The sequence below is a fragment of the Brachycentrus maculatus genome, unplaced genomic scaffold (genome assembly GCF_059751285.1).
Source record: "Brachycentrus maculatus isolate JH-2025_06_01 unplaced genomic scaffold, ASM5975128v1 h1tg000255l, whole genome shotgun sequence".
Taxonomy (NCBI): domain Eukaryota; kingdom Metazoa; phylum Arthropoda; class Insecta; order Trichoptera; family Brachycentridae; genus Brachycentrus; species Brachycentrus maculatus.
In genome coordinates, this window is record NW_028281006.1 from 193410 (window position 1) to 209224 (window position 15815).

Sequence of the window (15815 nt, forward strand, 5' to 3'; positions counted from 1 at the left end):
CTGATTCTACACACATATCTTTGCATTGTTAGAATGACCTAATAAAATCAGACATTCAAGAATTCATGTAATCTGCGGTGGCAGGAACAAATAGTAGGCTTCAGAATTCAGTTCCAGGCGTCAGAATTATGCATGGAACCGGTCTACATACTGATTTCTGTAAATTGCTTCAAATGTCAAATCTTTCCTGTAGTTACTACAGCAATACATATAATACACAACAATTGATAAAAATAATACTAAAATTATATTTTTATAACATAATATATTATACTTGTACATAGATACACCTTATGAATCAGAATATAGATGATACTATGTATATTAGTTGATTTCTTTATAACAGGGATATCATATTTTTTGGAAAATTAACAATATTCCAAGCATATTACAATTCAATAAATCAGCAACATAAAAATGTCAGACCTACAGGGTCAGTATTTTAAATTAACAAAGTAAATATGTGAATAAATGTGAGCTCCATAGTTTTAAAACGGCAGTTCTGGATCAAGGCCTAGCTTTTTCATTTCTACGGCCATTTCAAAAAGGTAATCATAACATTCAGTCCTGAAACATAAATCAAATTAGACTCATAATAATAAATTTCAATACTCAAGACATTTGACCATAGATTTGATTATTATTGCATAAAAAGTGAATAATTTAGTAATCCGAAAACTAATAGTATAACGGTAGGTGTAAGACAGAATATCCATTATTTTACTAAAGGGCAGATTCAATTAAGTAAAATATCAAAATAAACAGGTAAAGTATTCCTGCATGTGGGACTGAATCTGATAATGGAGTGATTCCATCATTTTATTTACTATATTATAAATTATATAAGGCAAAATAATCAGCTTTACTCATTTTGCAAACACTATGACCTAATAATAAATATATTGCAATTCAGCTACAATAGTAGCTGAAGTGCAAAGAAATATATGCAAAAGCAAACAATTTATTGAGTTTCAATTCTGACATATGCACTGCAGCCTGCACATCTTTTTACAATGGCTGACAAGAAAGCAAATTGGAACAGTGCAGTATAATTAAATATTATCCTTACATAGTTTTAGCAGTTTGCCAGGAGTCTCCCCACACATATACCCCGTGTCTTCTCACTAGGATGGCGCTGGTTCCGGGGTATTTCTGAAGAGTATCAGCCATACTTTTGGCCAGATCTTTCTCAAACGGAGTATTCTCTATTATTGGAACTACCAGTTCTTCGTCATATCTCAGATTTCGGTTTAGCCGAGCATCTTTAATACCCTGAAATATAAGGCAAAGATATGATTGCTTCTGACTAAATAAATAAAAGCGGTCCTCGCTGAATGATCAGATTTTGTTTCATAATTAAAATATAACTTTGTATTTACAAGTGATTTCACTATAAATATTTTATTATAATTTATTTATAACACCTACAGGTTTCAAAGCTAACCACTTCTTTTTCAAGACTTAATACTTAAACACTATTTACTGAACAAAATTCAATAATTTTTGGCCGCTAGGCAAAAGAGCTTACATTATTACTATAAAACAATAATAGACAAGGTGACACACCTTATGAGATAAATCAGAGATTTGATGGATTTGACATAGTATTTAAGGTTTATGATAGGTCATTTTAGGTGTGAGAGATTATAAAAGATTATAAAAGATCAATCAATAGTGAGATTAACTCGGAGACCTGTCACAATACATCTACACAGGTGAAAATGAAGTTCATCAAACAACACAGCCATTAAAAAGTCAACTTAAAAACACAAAAATAAAAGGGTGCAAAAAAATCGCAAACAAAATATTATCATTTTTATCGGGTATATTTTTGTTTTCAACTTGTGAAATTTCAGTTGATATGATTCCTTAACACAATTCTGGAAAATCAGTCATCTCTATCATACAATATTTATATTTTTACATTGATATTATAGTTAAATATAAAATAATACAATTTTAAAGAAGCAAATTGATATAGAAACAAATAACAAGCAGTCGTTTACTTTGATCATTTCTTGGTGGGTAATGCGAAACTCCCAATCAGGCCAAAGCAAAGTAACTCTCACGGCATGTGGGGAGTGCGTGTGTATCACTGCACCAGCATTTCTATTCCGATACGCTAACATAAAAAGTGGAGTGCACTGGCTTTTCGTCAACCTACAAACATATCATTTGTATTACACATTAGCAGTACCATCTGCCAAATTCTGGAATATATCCTTAATACCAGAAAGAAACACTTATATACAACAGTTGATCTTTTCTATGTTGATATATTATCCAATATAAGTGTAATTAAAAGATTCAATACAGTATTACTCGGAAAATTGGAATTAACATATAGATCTTGTTGCGCACAATTTAAATATCTAATTTAAATAACTGCCGGTCGTCACCCACTCTCAGCCCCAGTCTCCTACCCTTTGTAAGAGGGAGGGACAGCCCGCTCGTGCTTCGTTCGCTCCCTTGCTAGCCCTGAAAAGGGCCTTTCAGCAGTCCTGGTCCGACTCGCTGATGCAACAAGAGGAGACGAAATCAGCTCGAGCCAAATTTCCGTTCGAAATTATCGTTCACCTTAACAGTCTTGAAAAAGACTTTCTAGCGATCCTGGTCCGACTAGCTAGTTCGATAAGGTGAAGCGATGAAATCTCAGGAGAATTCGGCGGCAGGTACAATCGGCGAGAAGTGGCGATTTCACAGCGAAAGGAGAACACAGCGAGGTAAATGAAAACACGGAGGTTGACTTCAGACTGATTTATTTACAAAAATATCCCCTATATATACCCGCTCTGGGTGCCTTGCCGCAGCTCCGCCCGGCTGCGCCTGACCAATCGCGGAGGGGGGTATGTCCGCCAATCACGGCGTAGAGGGAGCGAGGGCATTCGTGTGCCTCGCTCCCTCTAGCACGTATAAGGACATCCCCACTCCGCTACCTCGGCGCAGTCGAGCGCGCACCACAGAGCAGTATAGAGAACAATTATTTTATTCTTAAAAATATCTTAAAATAACTTAACCTAGCCTATTCTACGTCGGCTACACTTCCAAAAGATGTCCGATACAGATCTTGTATATTAAAGTGATTTGGCGACATATTGCATAGTTAAAAGAATGAATGTTTAAGGAAAGTTTGTACTTATGCTGTTGAAAACCATTGCCTTCAATTTTTAAGTCAAGTAACTAGGCAACATCAATGCAAATCGAAAGCTGTACGATAAGAGCAAAGTACAAAGTATATAGATCCTAACTTAGTCCGACTCCTAATGACGTCACACCCGAAGTCATTACGATTTAGGTATCTCAGCGGTAACTTAAAAGTGTAGGGTTCAATCCTTTATATCTACCTTACTTTTTCACAAGTTTCAGTAAGAATATGGTAGTCTCGTATTTTTTATATAATTTTTTTTATTTTAAATCATTCGTTTATACTAAAAATAAAATTACCCTATTAAAATTCTATGCACCAAATAATAATCTTGTTTTTATTACAGATTCTCAAGCATAATAAGTAAAGTATTAAATACAGTATTCTTATGGTTTATCATTAAATATCTTTAAACTGAAAACTTTTATTGTATATTACTTACATCTTTTCAGGAGGTGGTAATTCGAGATCTTCGTCATCAATAGTCTGTACAAACATATCATCCGGCTTCATTCTCTCTTTCTGTACTCCTGAGGGAGCTATAAATATCTTTGTGCTGCAATAAATACAAAATATGGAAAATTAAAACAAAGAATATGGAAAATTATTATAATAAGGTATCAATGCAGGACTGATATTCAGAATATGTTAAATTTAGTGGGACTCTGGGTTTTGAATGTTCGAAGTAATCATGAAAAAACATCCCCATGAATAAATCCCAAAGTTCGCAAATGAAATTTAGAGGCAGACAAGCTGATCTTCTTCTTCGTCGGAATTTTCGTTTGTAGCCCAAATTATTCTTAACCCCAGGCATCCGTGACCCGAGTTTTAACTGTAACTTTTCTTTTGGCCTATCTCGGCACCTCAGTGGTGCGTGGGAAAATATACTTTTCATTTCATTTTCAATATAAAAAATACATACAAAAAAATTGCTTTATTCAACTCTCAAACATTAAAAAAAAGGTACCTAAAGAAATTAACAACACTCCAAAGATACAGTTATGGTCGACGATTTTATTGCATAAAGGTTAAATCGTTCATTTCAATGAACAAACACAAAATATTTTAGACTTAGGCATAATATTTATATTGAGACATTGACAGTAAAAATGATCCCTTACATTAGAATGTCAAATCAGTATTATTGTATTATATTTGTAGCATATTTAGGTTAATCAATGTAATATTATTATTAACATAATTTAATCTTAACAAAAACCATCTATCCCATATCTAGATTGTATTTTAGTGTTATAACCTACCCATGTTTGATTGATATTCCGCCTCCTGTGCCAGTGACCCAGCCGAGGTTATAGAATTGCTTGCACAATTCGGGAATTAAGACTCGTGGATGTTCCTATAGTAATAAAGATATAATTAAGGTATAAAATATTTAAATACCAAATAGGTTAATTATATCTGAATTTTACCGGTGGTAAGTCACCCATCATTTTGTACTTCAAATGAATATTATGTTGTATGTTCCCTCTAAATAAAGTCAGAATGTGTGGTGCCTATCAGTGTAATAACTAAGGTCAAATATCAAATAAGCTTATCTGAAACGAAACAAAATAAACAATTGTAAACAAATGCCGTAAAAACAAATTCACAAATTTTGACTCCCGCTACATTAGATATCTATGGTGAAACAGCAGTGCCGACTGTATAAAAATGTAGACTACACGTAATCTAAAATAAAAGCCGTACATAAGTTGTGCCCCGGACGCTAACTAGTTATAGCGAGTGTTTTTGCCTAGAATTTTCACTCATGAATTACATGAAATTATAGTAACTTTAAACATAAAGAGTAAATCCACTCACGAGTAGGCATAGGTTATGAAACTTATAAAGTTGAAGCCTGAGTAGGGACATGATGAACGGTGTTGCATAAGCCGTAGCTAGATTTCAGAGTCACTTGGACGTTAGGTAATTAAAAAAAACTAACTAGTTATAAAAACTCTGTTGAAACCATAAAATTGGATAAAATCTCGATGAAATAGCTAGTGTTTTTGCTTATAATTTTTTTCTCAAGAATTGCACTTTTAACACAAAGTAAATCTATACACATTTAGGAAAAGGCTATAAAACTTGAATACCAATCAGGGAAATGGTAAGCCGTATTATTAACTAACTAACTAACTAACCATCACGCCGCTTCCCCGCAGGGGTAGGCAGAGAGAATAGAGCGCCACACCACTCTGTCCTTGCAAACATTCTTCGCTTCTTCCACGTTCATGCATCTCCTCATTCGTACCCGCCGATTGTTACGACTCCTAACCTGACCACTTTCAAATATTTGGCATACCTGATCGTGCCATGTTTTATACAAGCCGTATGCATGTTTTATACAAGCCGTGCCGTGTTTTATATAAGCCGTTTGTTTTATATAAGCCGTATTACAAAACCTGTAATTCACAACATCAGCCTCAGTTTTGGAACTAATTTTATTTCACATACCAAAACGACGCAAAATTAAATAAAAAAATGTTATTTAAAAATATTTTAGGACAAATGTGGATTCCCAATACAAAAATTACATGTATTTTTGATGTATTTACCTACCTAAAATATTATAGTATGGTATTCCAAATATTAATTATTTAGGAGGCGTTGCAGATATATTAGATAACAAGGTAAGAACTTTAAAGATTAAAAATTGGGATAGATATAAAAAAAGACGGTAGGTAACTTATCAACCTTTTATCGATCTGGCATCTGGCAGCACAATAAAGATTAATGTAATTTTTATAACATCGTTTTCGTCTCGAAATTTGATCACCGATGTTTTGAGTGAGACTAAAAATTCATAATAATATGACAGCGGTGAATGAAAGAGAAATATATCACAAATTGGAAGCAATGAAAGATATAAGGTAAGTCCGTGCATTGTTATTTCTACATATCTTCGCGGCGTCAACTTGATTTATGCAGGAGCATCATGGCCGGATAAACACTTTAGTGATTTTTTGTAGCCTTAGTATTTTTCTCGCACCTGTGGACCGGTCGATATTATTCTCATTATATGACTGTATAATTAATGGTGTTTAATCCTTCTACAGAATACCGTTTGAATATGTTATATTAGTAAATCTTATATATTTGATTACTTTCATTAACTTGTTTTGGAAAATATCTCAATCAAATAAAATTTCTACAATTAATGGTATTAGAATGTTAAATTTTTTATAGTATTTTGTATATCTAATTGTCATTAAGGATGTAAAACTGAATATGCAGAAAGCGAAATTTTTATGGAAGAGTTGAAAAAGTAAATACATTATATTGACACTACTGCTGTAATGTATTAAGGAATATTATTTGATATTAAACAAATGTTGAAATTTTTAATATCGTATTTCTATGCTATGAAAATACTGCCTACATTATCAAAAATGATTTGGTCCAAAAAAATCTGCTAGTTGAGTTAACACACAGTTTTTCATGTGTTTTATTCCTAACCAAAACTTAAAATTAATGTAACGTCTTGCAACTGTCTTTGCTCATCAATGTTGTAAATAGGTTATCTTTAATATGTCTTGATAGATTTATTTATTTTTATTTCATAAAACACATACTTGCAAATTATAATAAAAAGCCCTCTCTGAGTTTTCCGATGCCGAGGGCTCATTTTACAATATCATTTACAATGTACAATCATACGATATGGCCGATACGATCTATTTCAGATCTACCCACTTCCATTATCCATTTATGAATAGCTCCATTTATATTTAGTTTCCTTTTTTAATGACATTTTTGATAGTGGATGCAGGTTGTTCAACATTATTGCATAATAATCAAAGTTCTTTTGACCAAAAGAGGTATGTGTCAAGTTTTGTTTGATGCGTTTCTGTGTTTTTGATCTTGTAGTTCTATGTTTGTTACCATAAAGTGTGTTTAAATTCTAGCCCCATAAAATTGTTTTACTGTTCTTTTTTCACCCATTTGATTCACGTGCCCAAACCATCTCAATACCCCTTTCTTAATTTTACCGATAATGCTTATCTCAGCCTTGCATTCTTTCCTTATATCACCACTCAAATATCTATCATACATCATTTAAAAGATCCAATTATTACTAAATAATGTATCACTGTATTTATCTAATGTAGAGCCTTAAGTACCATTAGCTGCAAATAAGGGCTTAAGTTTTCCCACTTTTTTATATTAGTCTAATTTAGAAAATAAAACAACATTTTTTTTAGGAATAAAACTATAGCACTGGAGCGACTGAAAAGAAATATATTAAATGAAGTGAGATCGGGAGATCAGGAAGGAAGATGTCTCGCTCAGTACAGGAGAGAGATGGAGTTGTTGCAGCAAGAAAAAATGAGCCATGTAGAAGAACTCAGACAAATTCATGCCGATATCAATGCGGTAATTCTATTCATTTAAATTTCTAGGAATTGAATATTGCTCACAGCCACAATTCGACTTATTTTATTGAGGAAAACTACTAAGTTAATTATTTACTGTTTAAGACAAGGTATTAGCGCCTATCAATACGACAGCAAGAAATTCAATCAGTAGAAATTCGTTAGTTTGCATATTAATGATCTACCTTTCTTTAAAAATATACAGATAAAGGTTAGTAATTTTATCTACCTTTCTTTAAAAATATACAGATAAAGGTTAGTAATTTTATCTACCTTTCTTTAAAAATATACAGATAAAGGTTAGTAATTTTTTTACGCAGGCATTAATTTGAATGGAGTCAATTTGAATTGAAAAAATTACTAACCTTTATCTGTATAAAAATTCATAGATTTTATTTTATAGATAGGTTGTATACTAATCACAAGTAACCAAAAACCAAATTCTGATCTATATAATGTTTTTTGGCATCTCGCACTGTGCCAAAAGTAAGCAAATAGAACCCTTATAAGCGTCTGCCGCACTCTACCAAAGTATGTAAAAGACGCTTTTAAGCATTTCCCGCAAACAATGTGTGAATATATTGGTTTTTTACTTATCAATAAAATTAAACCAGATTCATATAAGTACAATTAAATAGTAATGAGTCTGGGAATCAAAACTTTCCACTCCAAAGTATTAAAGCTCAATAGCTCAAGATGATAATGACTCTGCAAACTAAAAGAAGGCAGCCTTGATATTTAATCCAGAATAAGCTGAGCTAACTTCACAATGCTCAAGGTTACGGTTTTAAGGGTTTTTTATTTTCTTTTATTATTGCTTTATTGCCCCGGATTGTGAACCTCTAATTTGGTACTCCAAATTAGAGGAGATACTTCTCTAGTTTGCAAGTATCAGGAAAGACCTCCTCCGTATTTCAAGATCTAAATTAAGTGTTTATGTTTCCTTCCAGGTGGTCTGTGTTACTGTTACACACAGAGTACAAGTTCTAATGTAAACATCTAGCTCTTTATTGTTAGTCCACTCTTATTTATACTCTTTTTGCAGTTATTTTTAGTATTTTTTTTTTAGCAAATAGTGAGTAACATTTAAACAAATAAAAATGTTATTCATTTTTAAGACTTCTAGGACTATTGTTGTACAGCACCCATTTTGTATCCTCAGCTAACATATGATTTATAAAATGGGATACCACTTGAAGATCCAGATGACTACTTTTATGATCTTTCATAATTTGAAATATCAAAAACTAAAAACTTTCGATAATCCATGAAGTTTTGTTTAAAAGTCTACCTTTAATTTGTTTAAACAAAATCCTGTGTGAATGCTCATATTTTTATTTTCATACAGGCATGAATTTTTACATGACAGGCAATGTGGCGTAGTCGGGTAGGCCTGCCAAACTGGCGGTGCGGGTTTGATTCCCGCCAATTGCAAAACGAATTCAAGAAATATTAATTTTCAATTGGTCTGGGTGTTTGTAATGTATTTTTTATTTAATGCATTTACCTTCCCTATCCTTACTATACTACCTGCAGACAAGCCTCTAAAAGTAGAGGCTTTGCGGGTTATTCCTTATTAAAAAAAAACCCTAAGCTTTTACTGTAAAAATTTTTGCATCATCTATTTTATTGAGTTTATTATTATTATTTTGTTAATATAACAATATTAATTCCAGATGGAGACGGTAATAAAACAGACGGAGGAGAGTGTGACCCGTAAACTGTCGGCGGCCCAGAGGCTGCACGAGGACTGGCGCCCCCTCAAGGCCGAGGTGGACTCCCTGCGGCGGCGCTGCCTCGGCCTGCAGCGCCTGCCCGACTTGCACGAGGAGGAAGGCAGCCCCGTCACTCCCGAGTGAGTACTAATTCCTTAAAACCTCTAGGAATGCATTTGCAGTTCTTCTAGACCGAGATTGAGAAATTACTGCACGCTCTAGTTACTTTGTGATGTGTTTGTGTGCGTTAAATTATTTTCTTTTTGAAAACTTTGCCATCAACTATTTGAGTACTTAATTTTATTATTATTATTATGTTAACGCTTCAGAGATGAAAGTCAGGATAGAAATGAAATGGGGAGAACTTTTTCTTCTTAAGCAAAAGAGACTTTAAAATGAATCTGTGCATACAAATTACACAATGCTACATATTTTCAGTGATTCTCGAAATATCGTGGTATGACGAAGATGTTATACGACTTATGAAAAAAGATTGAGATTATAAACAAATAAAAGCTTACAGTTCTTGGTGGTTTTATAAGAGAGAAATATAAAATATTACTTTTAATGTTACGAAATAAAGTTGAAGGAAAATGCAGCATAGTAAAAAGACTCAATCTCTTGGTTCAACAATTGAGTGATTCCGCTGTGACACAAGTCACTATTCAGAGCGGCTGTTGATAAAATAAAAATTTCTAATTACGATTCCTAACCTAACCTAACCTTCAACGTGGAGTAGCACAATAATCATCATCTTGCATGGTGTACTTGTTTATGTACGCAATAATTTGTGTCAAAATCAACATGTTTTCAGTAAAGACTGAGAGTGGGAAACGCTCAAAAGCGTCTTTTACATACTGTTGATAGAGAGCGGGAGATTCTTATAAGCGTTCTATTCGCTTACTTTTAGTAGAATGCGAGAAATCGGAATCGGGTTTGCGGTTACTTGTGGTTAGTATACAACCCTTATTAGTATACTAATTAGGGCCGGGGTTGATGAAAAAACTACCTGACAACAATGTGTTAACCTGAAGCTGCTGCAATGGGGATTCTGCAGATTCAATATCGAATCTTATTCCCTTCACACTGTCATTTTGAGCAGTAGTTATCGACGGCTGCAGTTGACTAGCAATTTTTGTATTGAGTCTGCGTAATGCCCAGCTGCAGCAACCCATTTCCTTCTTGACTCTACACGTTTGTCATATTTGCTTACCGGTATGGGTTTGTAGTTTCTCAATGTACTCGTATCGCAGTCGCTTCCCGCTGGCGAGCAGCTCCACGGTGGCGGCGCCAGCGCCGCTGCGTCCGCTGGCGGCCCCCCTGTTCCCGGCCGGCCCCCCGCCCCCGCCGCCCCCTTCCAAGGCGGCTCCGCCTCCGCAGCCGCCCCCCCACCTGCAGCCCCCTCCGCCGGCCTTCAGGTCTGCCGCCGATGATTTTATCACTGTATCGTTGAGGTGTGATATTTATTTTTTTTGTTTTCCTTTATTTTCATATTAAGTTGTTTATTTTTTTCAGTTCACCTTTGTTTTAAGGAGGTATTGTATAAATGAAAGAAGTTTTAGTTTTGGTACTATTTTTATGATCTAACTGGGTCCTGAATATTTAAAAAAAATATCCCGAAAATAAATCCATATATTGACATCTCCTTCGAATAAAGTGTGTAACCTATTTTGAAAAATAAGTTATCTACCGTTTCAATTTGATGACGGATGTCGATATAAAGAAAGACATTTTTTTCGTATTTCAAGTACCGTTTTATTGAAATTTTCAATGTTCATAATAAGGCAAAATATATATTTTAAAATAATATGTAATTTCAATGTGGTACACATTAAATATCTCTTTTTTTGTCGTTAAATGTAGTAAAAGTTTGTTGATCCAGATAAAGATAATTTGAACTTTGACATAATTTAAAAAATATTACGAAACTCCGATTCCTCTTGTGTTTTTTTCACACAAATGATGATGTGAAGAAGGTTGATAATTTGAAATTCGAGATAAATTTACGAGAGATGGAATAATTTTATCAATCTAAGATATAGATTTTTTTGACTGCTTTTGTTATTTTGTCTACAAAAAGTTTGATTTTATTTCAAAACATCGCCGCGTGTCAGTATTTATTATGGTAATTACTGAAATATGTTTTGAAAATCTAAATATTTTTCATAAATTGTTTCCTTCAATACAAAATAAATGGGAGTTACTGTATAGAATTTCAATAGTATTTTTTTACTACTTAGAAATCGATTATGCAAATGGCTGATATATATCCTCATGGGATCAATCCAGTATAGCAAAGAATTTATGATATAACATATATTCCTAATGTAACAAAAATGACTGAATAGCAAAAAGTTTGATTTATCAAATGTTTTATACCACCATGAAAAATAATCAAGTATTGCCAATTTAACAATATCAATTACATTGGTTAGTTTTTTTTTCTTGGGAATTATTGTCATTATTTTTTGTTTTTAATTTACCTTTGGTTATATATATTCTGTTATTTATAATTTTGTCATGTTGAAATCATTTATTAATTTTGTTTGTTAAAGAAAGACATTCTGTTCAAATCATTGACATTTTCGAAATACTGCTGAATATTTTTATTGGATTTTTTACCGCAAAGATAAAATGTTTGCCTATATTTTAAAAATATCTAGCATCTCATCTTAATTGGATTATTTTCACCCCAAAAAGAATAAAGGGCTTTTTAACTTTTCCATATCGTTACCTTAAAGCGGAATTAACTTTTCTGATACACAGGAGAAATATAATCTCACTTTAAAGTATCTTATGTTTCTTCTACTAGCATCTATCCAAGCACCAATGGTGCATAAGGCACTGTATCAGATTGATGCTTTACAAACTCAATAATTAATTATACTAAGGCAAGGTTGAAACCCGCACTTCAGAGAAGTGGAAGATATTTGATGGGATATACATGACGTATAAGTTAAAGAGTTCAGGGTGAAAGACATTACTATATTATAGTAATTGGTACTAGGTCTACAGAATGCAATATATAATTATAACAGTACATATTAAATATAATTATATCTAGAGGAATAAACAGAGTGTTGTGTTATCTTGTATAGTGTTAACAGAAGTATGGATACCTGTCTCCTAGTTAGAGGGAAAACAAATTTTCAAAATAAACATATACCTTTACATTTGTTTGGTGTGAACAGACAACAACCTCCGCCCATGAAGTCGTGCCTGTCCTGTCACCAGCAGATTCACCGGAACGCCCCCATCTGCCCGCTCTGCAAAGCCAAGAGTCGCTCCAGAAATCCCAAGAAACCCAAAAAAAAATAGTCAAATTTCTCACATCCATACTCTCCCAATATTAAGTGTTTACTTTAAATTATAATCTTATTTTGTAATTGTACACATATTTGAGAATTCCATAATATATGTACTTGGTTTTGATTACACAGGGGTTAAGAAAGGATACCATGACCATCCCATAAATGTTTTTTTTTCAATAAATTGTTATTGAATATACTAACAAAATCTTAAATTCAATAAAAAAATGTTTTTTTTTATTGCAATAAGTATTATTTAGTACTTAACCACTTTCAAGTATTATTTTTTCTATATAAAAATGACCTTACAATATATGTACTGCATAAGAATACGCTGTTTTTTTGTCTCTTGGTCAAAGCTTTTATTTTTAAGTATAATTTTCAAGTTTCGATACAAATAAAACAAATGCGTATGTTATTATTCTATGTTAAATTTTTTTTTTTACATTGAAAATAAAGTAGGTTTAAAATTCAATTGATCACTACCATGTTTGATCTCAACTTTCTCGAGTCATTGGAAATATATTTTTTGAATAAAAGTGTTCTGATCCGAGTGTATTTTTATCTTTGAGTGTAAATATTTTAAATTATAAATGTTAGTCTTTCGTAACATTTATAATTTAAGAACTTTTAAAATTTCGTCTACATATAGTCAACAGGAAGCTAAAACATCCAATAAAAAGTAATATCTAAATGGAAAACCAGACTGTCCATTCATTATGTAGTATGTATTTTACACACATAGTTGAAACTTTTTGTGAAAACTCTGATCTTCCTCGATACTATTTGTACATGGTACTAGGAATACAGTAGACACTCAATTTACGGGAATGGACGGTGTAAAAACATCTCATCCAATAGAGGATGCAGGTATTATTCAGTTGGGAACTGTCTTTTGGTTTCTTAATTGTGGTGGACACAAACGCAGGATTTTAAATGCAACATGTCGCTCACTCTTTTCAAGAACGTCATAAATAAAAAATCGGCAATTTTCAGTTGAGCATGTTTTCGGAATGCCCAAAAAATGTACTATATCCCAGCAAAAGAGGCATATTTTTACCTTAATATTTACCCGTTACAGGGCAGAAAGTATTTTAGGTGCATTTTGAAGAAAATGACCAGTTAAATTATTTTTTTAAATACACCAAATATTTTTCAAATGGAGAAAAAACCTTCAGGTTGTACCTAAAAAGATCTATTGCACAGAAAAAGTTCAATAAGTGGCTTGATATTTATTTTTAATACATTGAATTATATTTTTAAACTTTAAAAATGTTCTCCTGAAAAATCAAGTTTTTTTTATATATTCCGGTAAATCGTGAGTCTACTGTATACAATTAATGTAGAATACTTTTGACTAATTTCAGCAATAAAAATCTAAATTAATTATCTCAAGGAGAGCAATTATTCACTGTAATATATATATATATATATATACATACGTATAATGTTAAAACACGCGTACTCTGTTTTTATATATTCCGGTAAATCGTGAGTCTACTGTATACAATTAATGTAGAATACTTTTGACTAATTTCAGCAATAAAAATCTAAATTAATTATCTCAAGGAGAGCAATTATTCACTGTAATATATATATATATATATATACATACGTATAATGTTAAAACACGCGTACTCTGTTTTTATATATTCCGGTAAATCGTGAGTCTACTGTATACAATTAATGTAGAATACTTTTGACTAATTTCAGCAATAAAAATCTAAATTAATTATCTCAAGGAGAGCAATAATTCACTGTAATATATATGTATAATGTTAAAACACGCGTACTCTATTTTTTGACCACCTGCCCTATATAAAAACTAATTTCAATCCATCGAATATGTATAAAGCCCCGACAAATAAAGTTTGATCTTCAAATAAAAAAAAATTAGTTATTGATACTGTATTATGTATTAAGTATTGTTGGTAGTATGAATAAGTTGTTTTAGAAAAATAAACGTTACGTGAAATATGGTGAAAAACAGAACTGATGCAACAGTATTTTTAAAAAATTATTAAATTACTAACTACACTTGATCAATAATTAATCCAACAGTAGTTCATTGTTCCAAATCTGAAGCGCCAAGCTGTTAATTTACTTTTAAAAGTAATGAAAACTGAAGTGGAAAATTTGCAGATCCGACTTTATTTATTGGAAATTTTTAAATATGCAAACAAGTCGTCACTATTATTATTATTTTAGAGGATAAATTATCAATATATGTTTGTTTTTACATATATTTAAGGATTATTAAAATTAAATATCAATTTGTTACCTTTGGATTGGGTATCATCGTAATTTTGTGAATTTATATTAGTGTTTATATATTTTTAAAGAAGACGATTGATAATAATTTTAGTTTTACTGCACAATAATTCAGAAACTGAAGATTTAGGTTTGAATAGATGACGCCTATTAGTATTTTTTGTTTGCTTATGATCTTTTTTCAAATTTGTCTTTTACAAGATTCATCTTTTCATATTTCAATATCAAAATACCATATATTGCTCTTTTGGAGTGGAATTGCAAATTGGTTAAACCTTACGCCTTTCTTACACCTTTCTTACACCTTTCTTTATAAAGGGCCTGTGAGTATAGATTATTGTGAATTTGAGATCCGCATGTTGCTTTTTTACGCGCTTCATTTGTCCTAAAACGTAAAATGGTTAATAGAATGTGGAATTCAGAAACTTTTTGTTTTTAAAGGGACAGTTTCTTTTTATAAACACTCGATTTAGTTAAATCACTTTTTGCACTTTCCAGTGTTTATATATTGTGCAGTTTTATTTAGCCCTTATAACAACAGATTTTACTTGTAAACCTGTTTGTACAATATAGTAATACATACCAATTAAACGAGTGTCTTGTGGTAATTTGATTATTTGTAGGAATAAATCTCACTTTTAATTACGGAAGGGGTAATCATTTATTTTTTATCAGTTTAGATATGTGTGAATAATTAACTATTTTCTGAATATCGTTACCCTTCAATATTGATTGAAAGTTGAAAGCACGGGAAAAAATGATAGCAACCCATATGAAAATATAACCACTGACTTGCAACACCTTGAATGGTGGCAACATAACACTTATGCTAATAGTATCTTTGATAAACATGGTCTTAATACTATATGTATATACAAGAACACATTTTTTAAACAGGAAAAACCCCTTCAAAATATATTACATTTTGAAAAGTACACACTTATAATATAATGACAAATGTTATGCACATCATAATCATATTTTTTTGGAATTTTGTTGT

At 32.0% G+C, this 15815-nt stretch overlaps 2 protein-coding genes across 4 annotated transcripts; one reads left to right on the forward strand and one right to left on the reverse strand.

The window, feature by feature from the left end:
- Positions 1-245: 245 nt before the first annotated feature.
- LOC148306081 (putative methylthioribulose-1-phosphate dehydratase) lies at positions 246-4798 on the reverse strand. The gene is made up of 6 exons (XM_088265636.1): positions 4576-4798; positions 4408-4502; positions 3588-3701; positions 2007-2160; positions 1070-1272; positions 246-567 (listed from the first exon to the last, which is right to left on the reverse strand). The coding sequence occupies exons 1-6, from the start codon at positions 4594-4596 to the stop codon at positions 489-491; spliced, it is 666 nt and encodes a 221-aa protein (XP_088121762.1). The 5' UTR covers positions 4597-4798; the 3' UTR covers positions 246-488.
- Positions 4799-5803: 1005 nt separating this feature from the next.
- Positions 5804-15091, forward strand: LOC148306082 (zinc finger C4H2 domain-containing protein). 3 transcript variants are annotated; one of them, XM_088265641.1, is made up of 5 exons: positions 5804-6018; positions 7351-7522; positions 9198-9376; positions 10490-10690; positions 12428-15091. In XM_088265641.1, exons 1-5 carry the CDS (start codon positions 5960-5962, stop codon positions 12552-12554), a joined length of 738 nt encoding a protein of 245 aa, XP_088121767.1. In that variant the 5' UTR covers positions 5804-5959; the 3' UTR covers positions 12555-15091. The 3 variants fall into 3 exon arrangements, with proteins under 3 accessions (XP_088121767.1, XP_088121766.1, XP_088121768.1); XM_088265640.1 differs by having other exon boundaries at positions 5852-6018; positions 10490-10654; XM_088265642.1 differs by lacking the exon at positions 12428-15091 and adding an exon at positions 10752-11449 and having other exon boundaries at positions 5855-6018; positions 10490-10654.
- Positions 15092-15815: the final 724 nt, after the last annotated feature.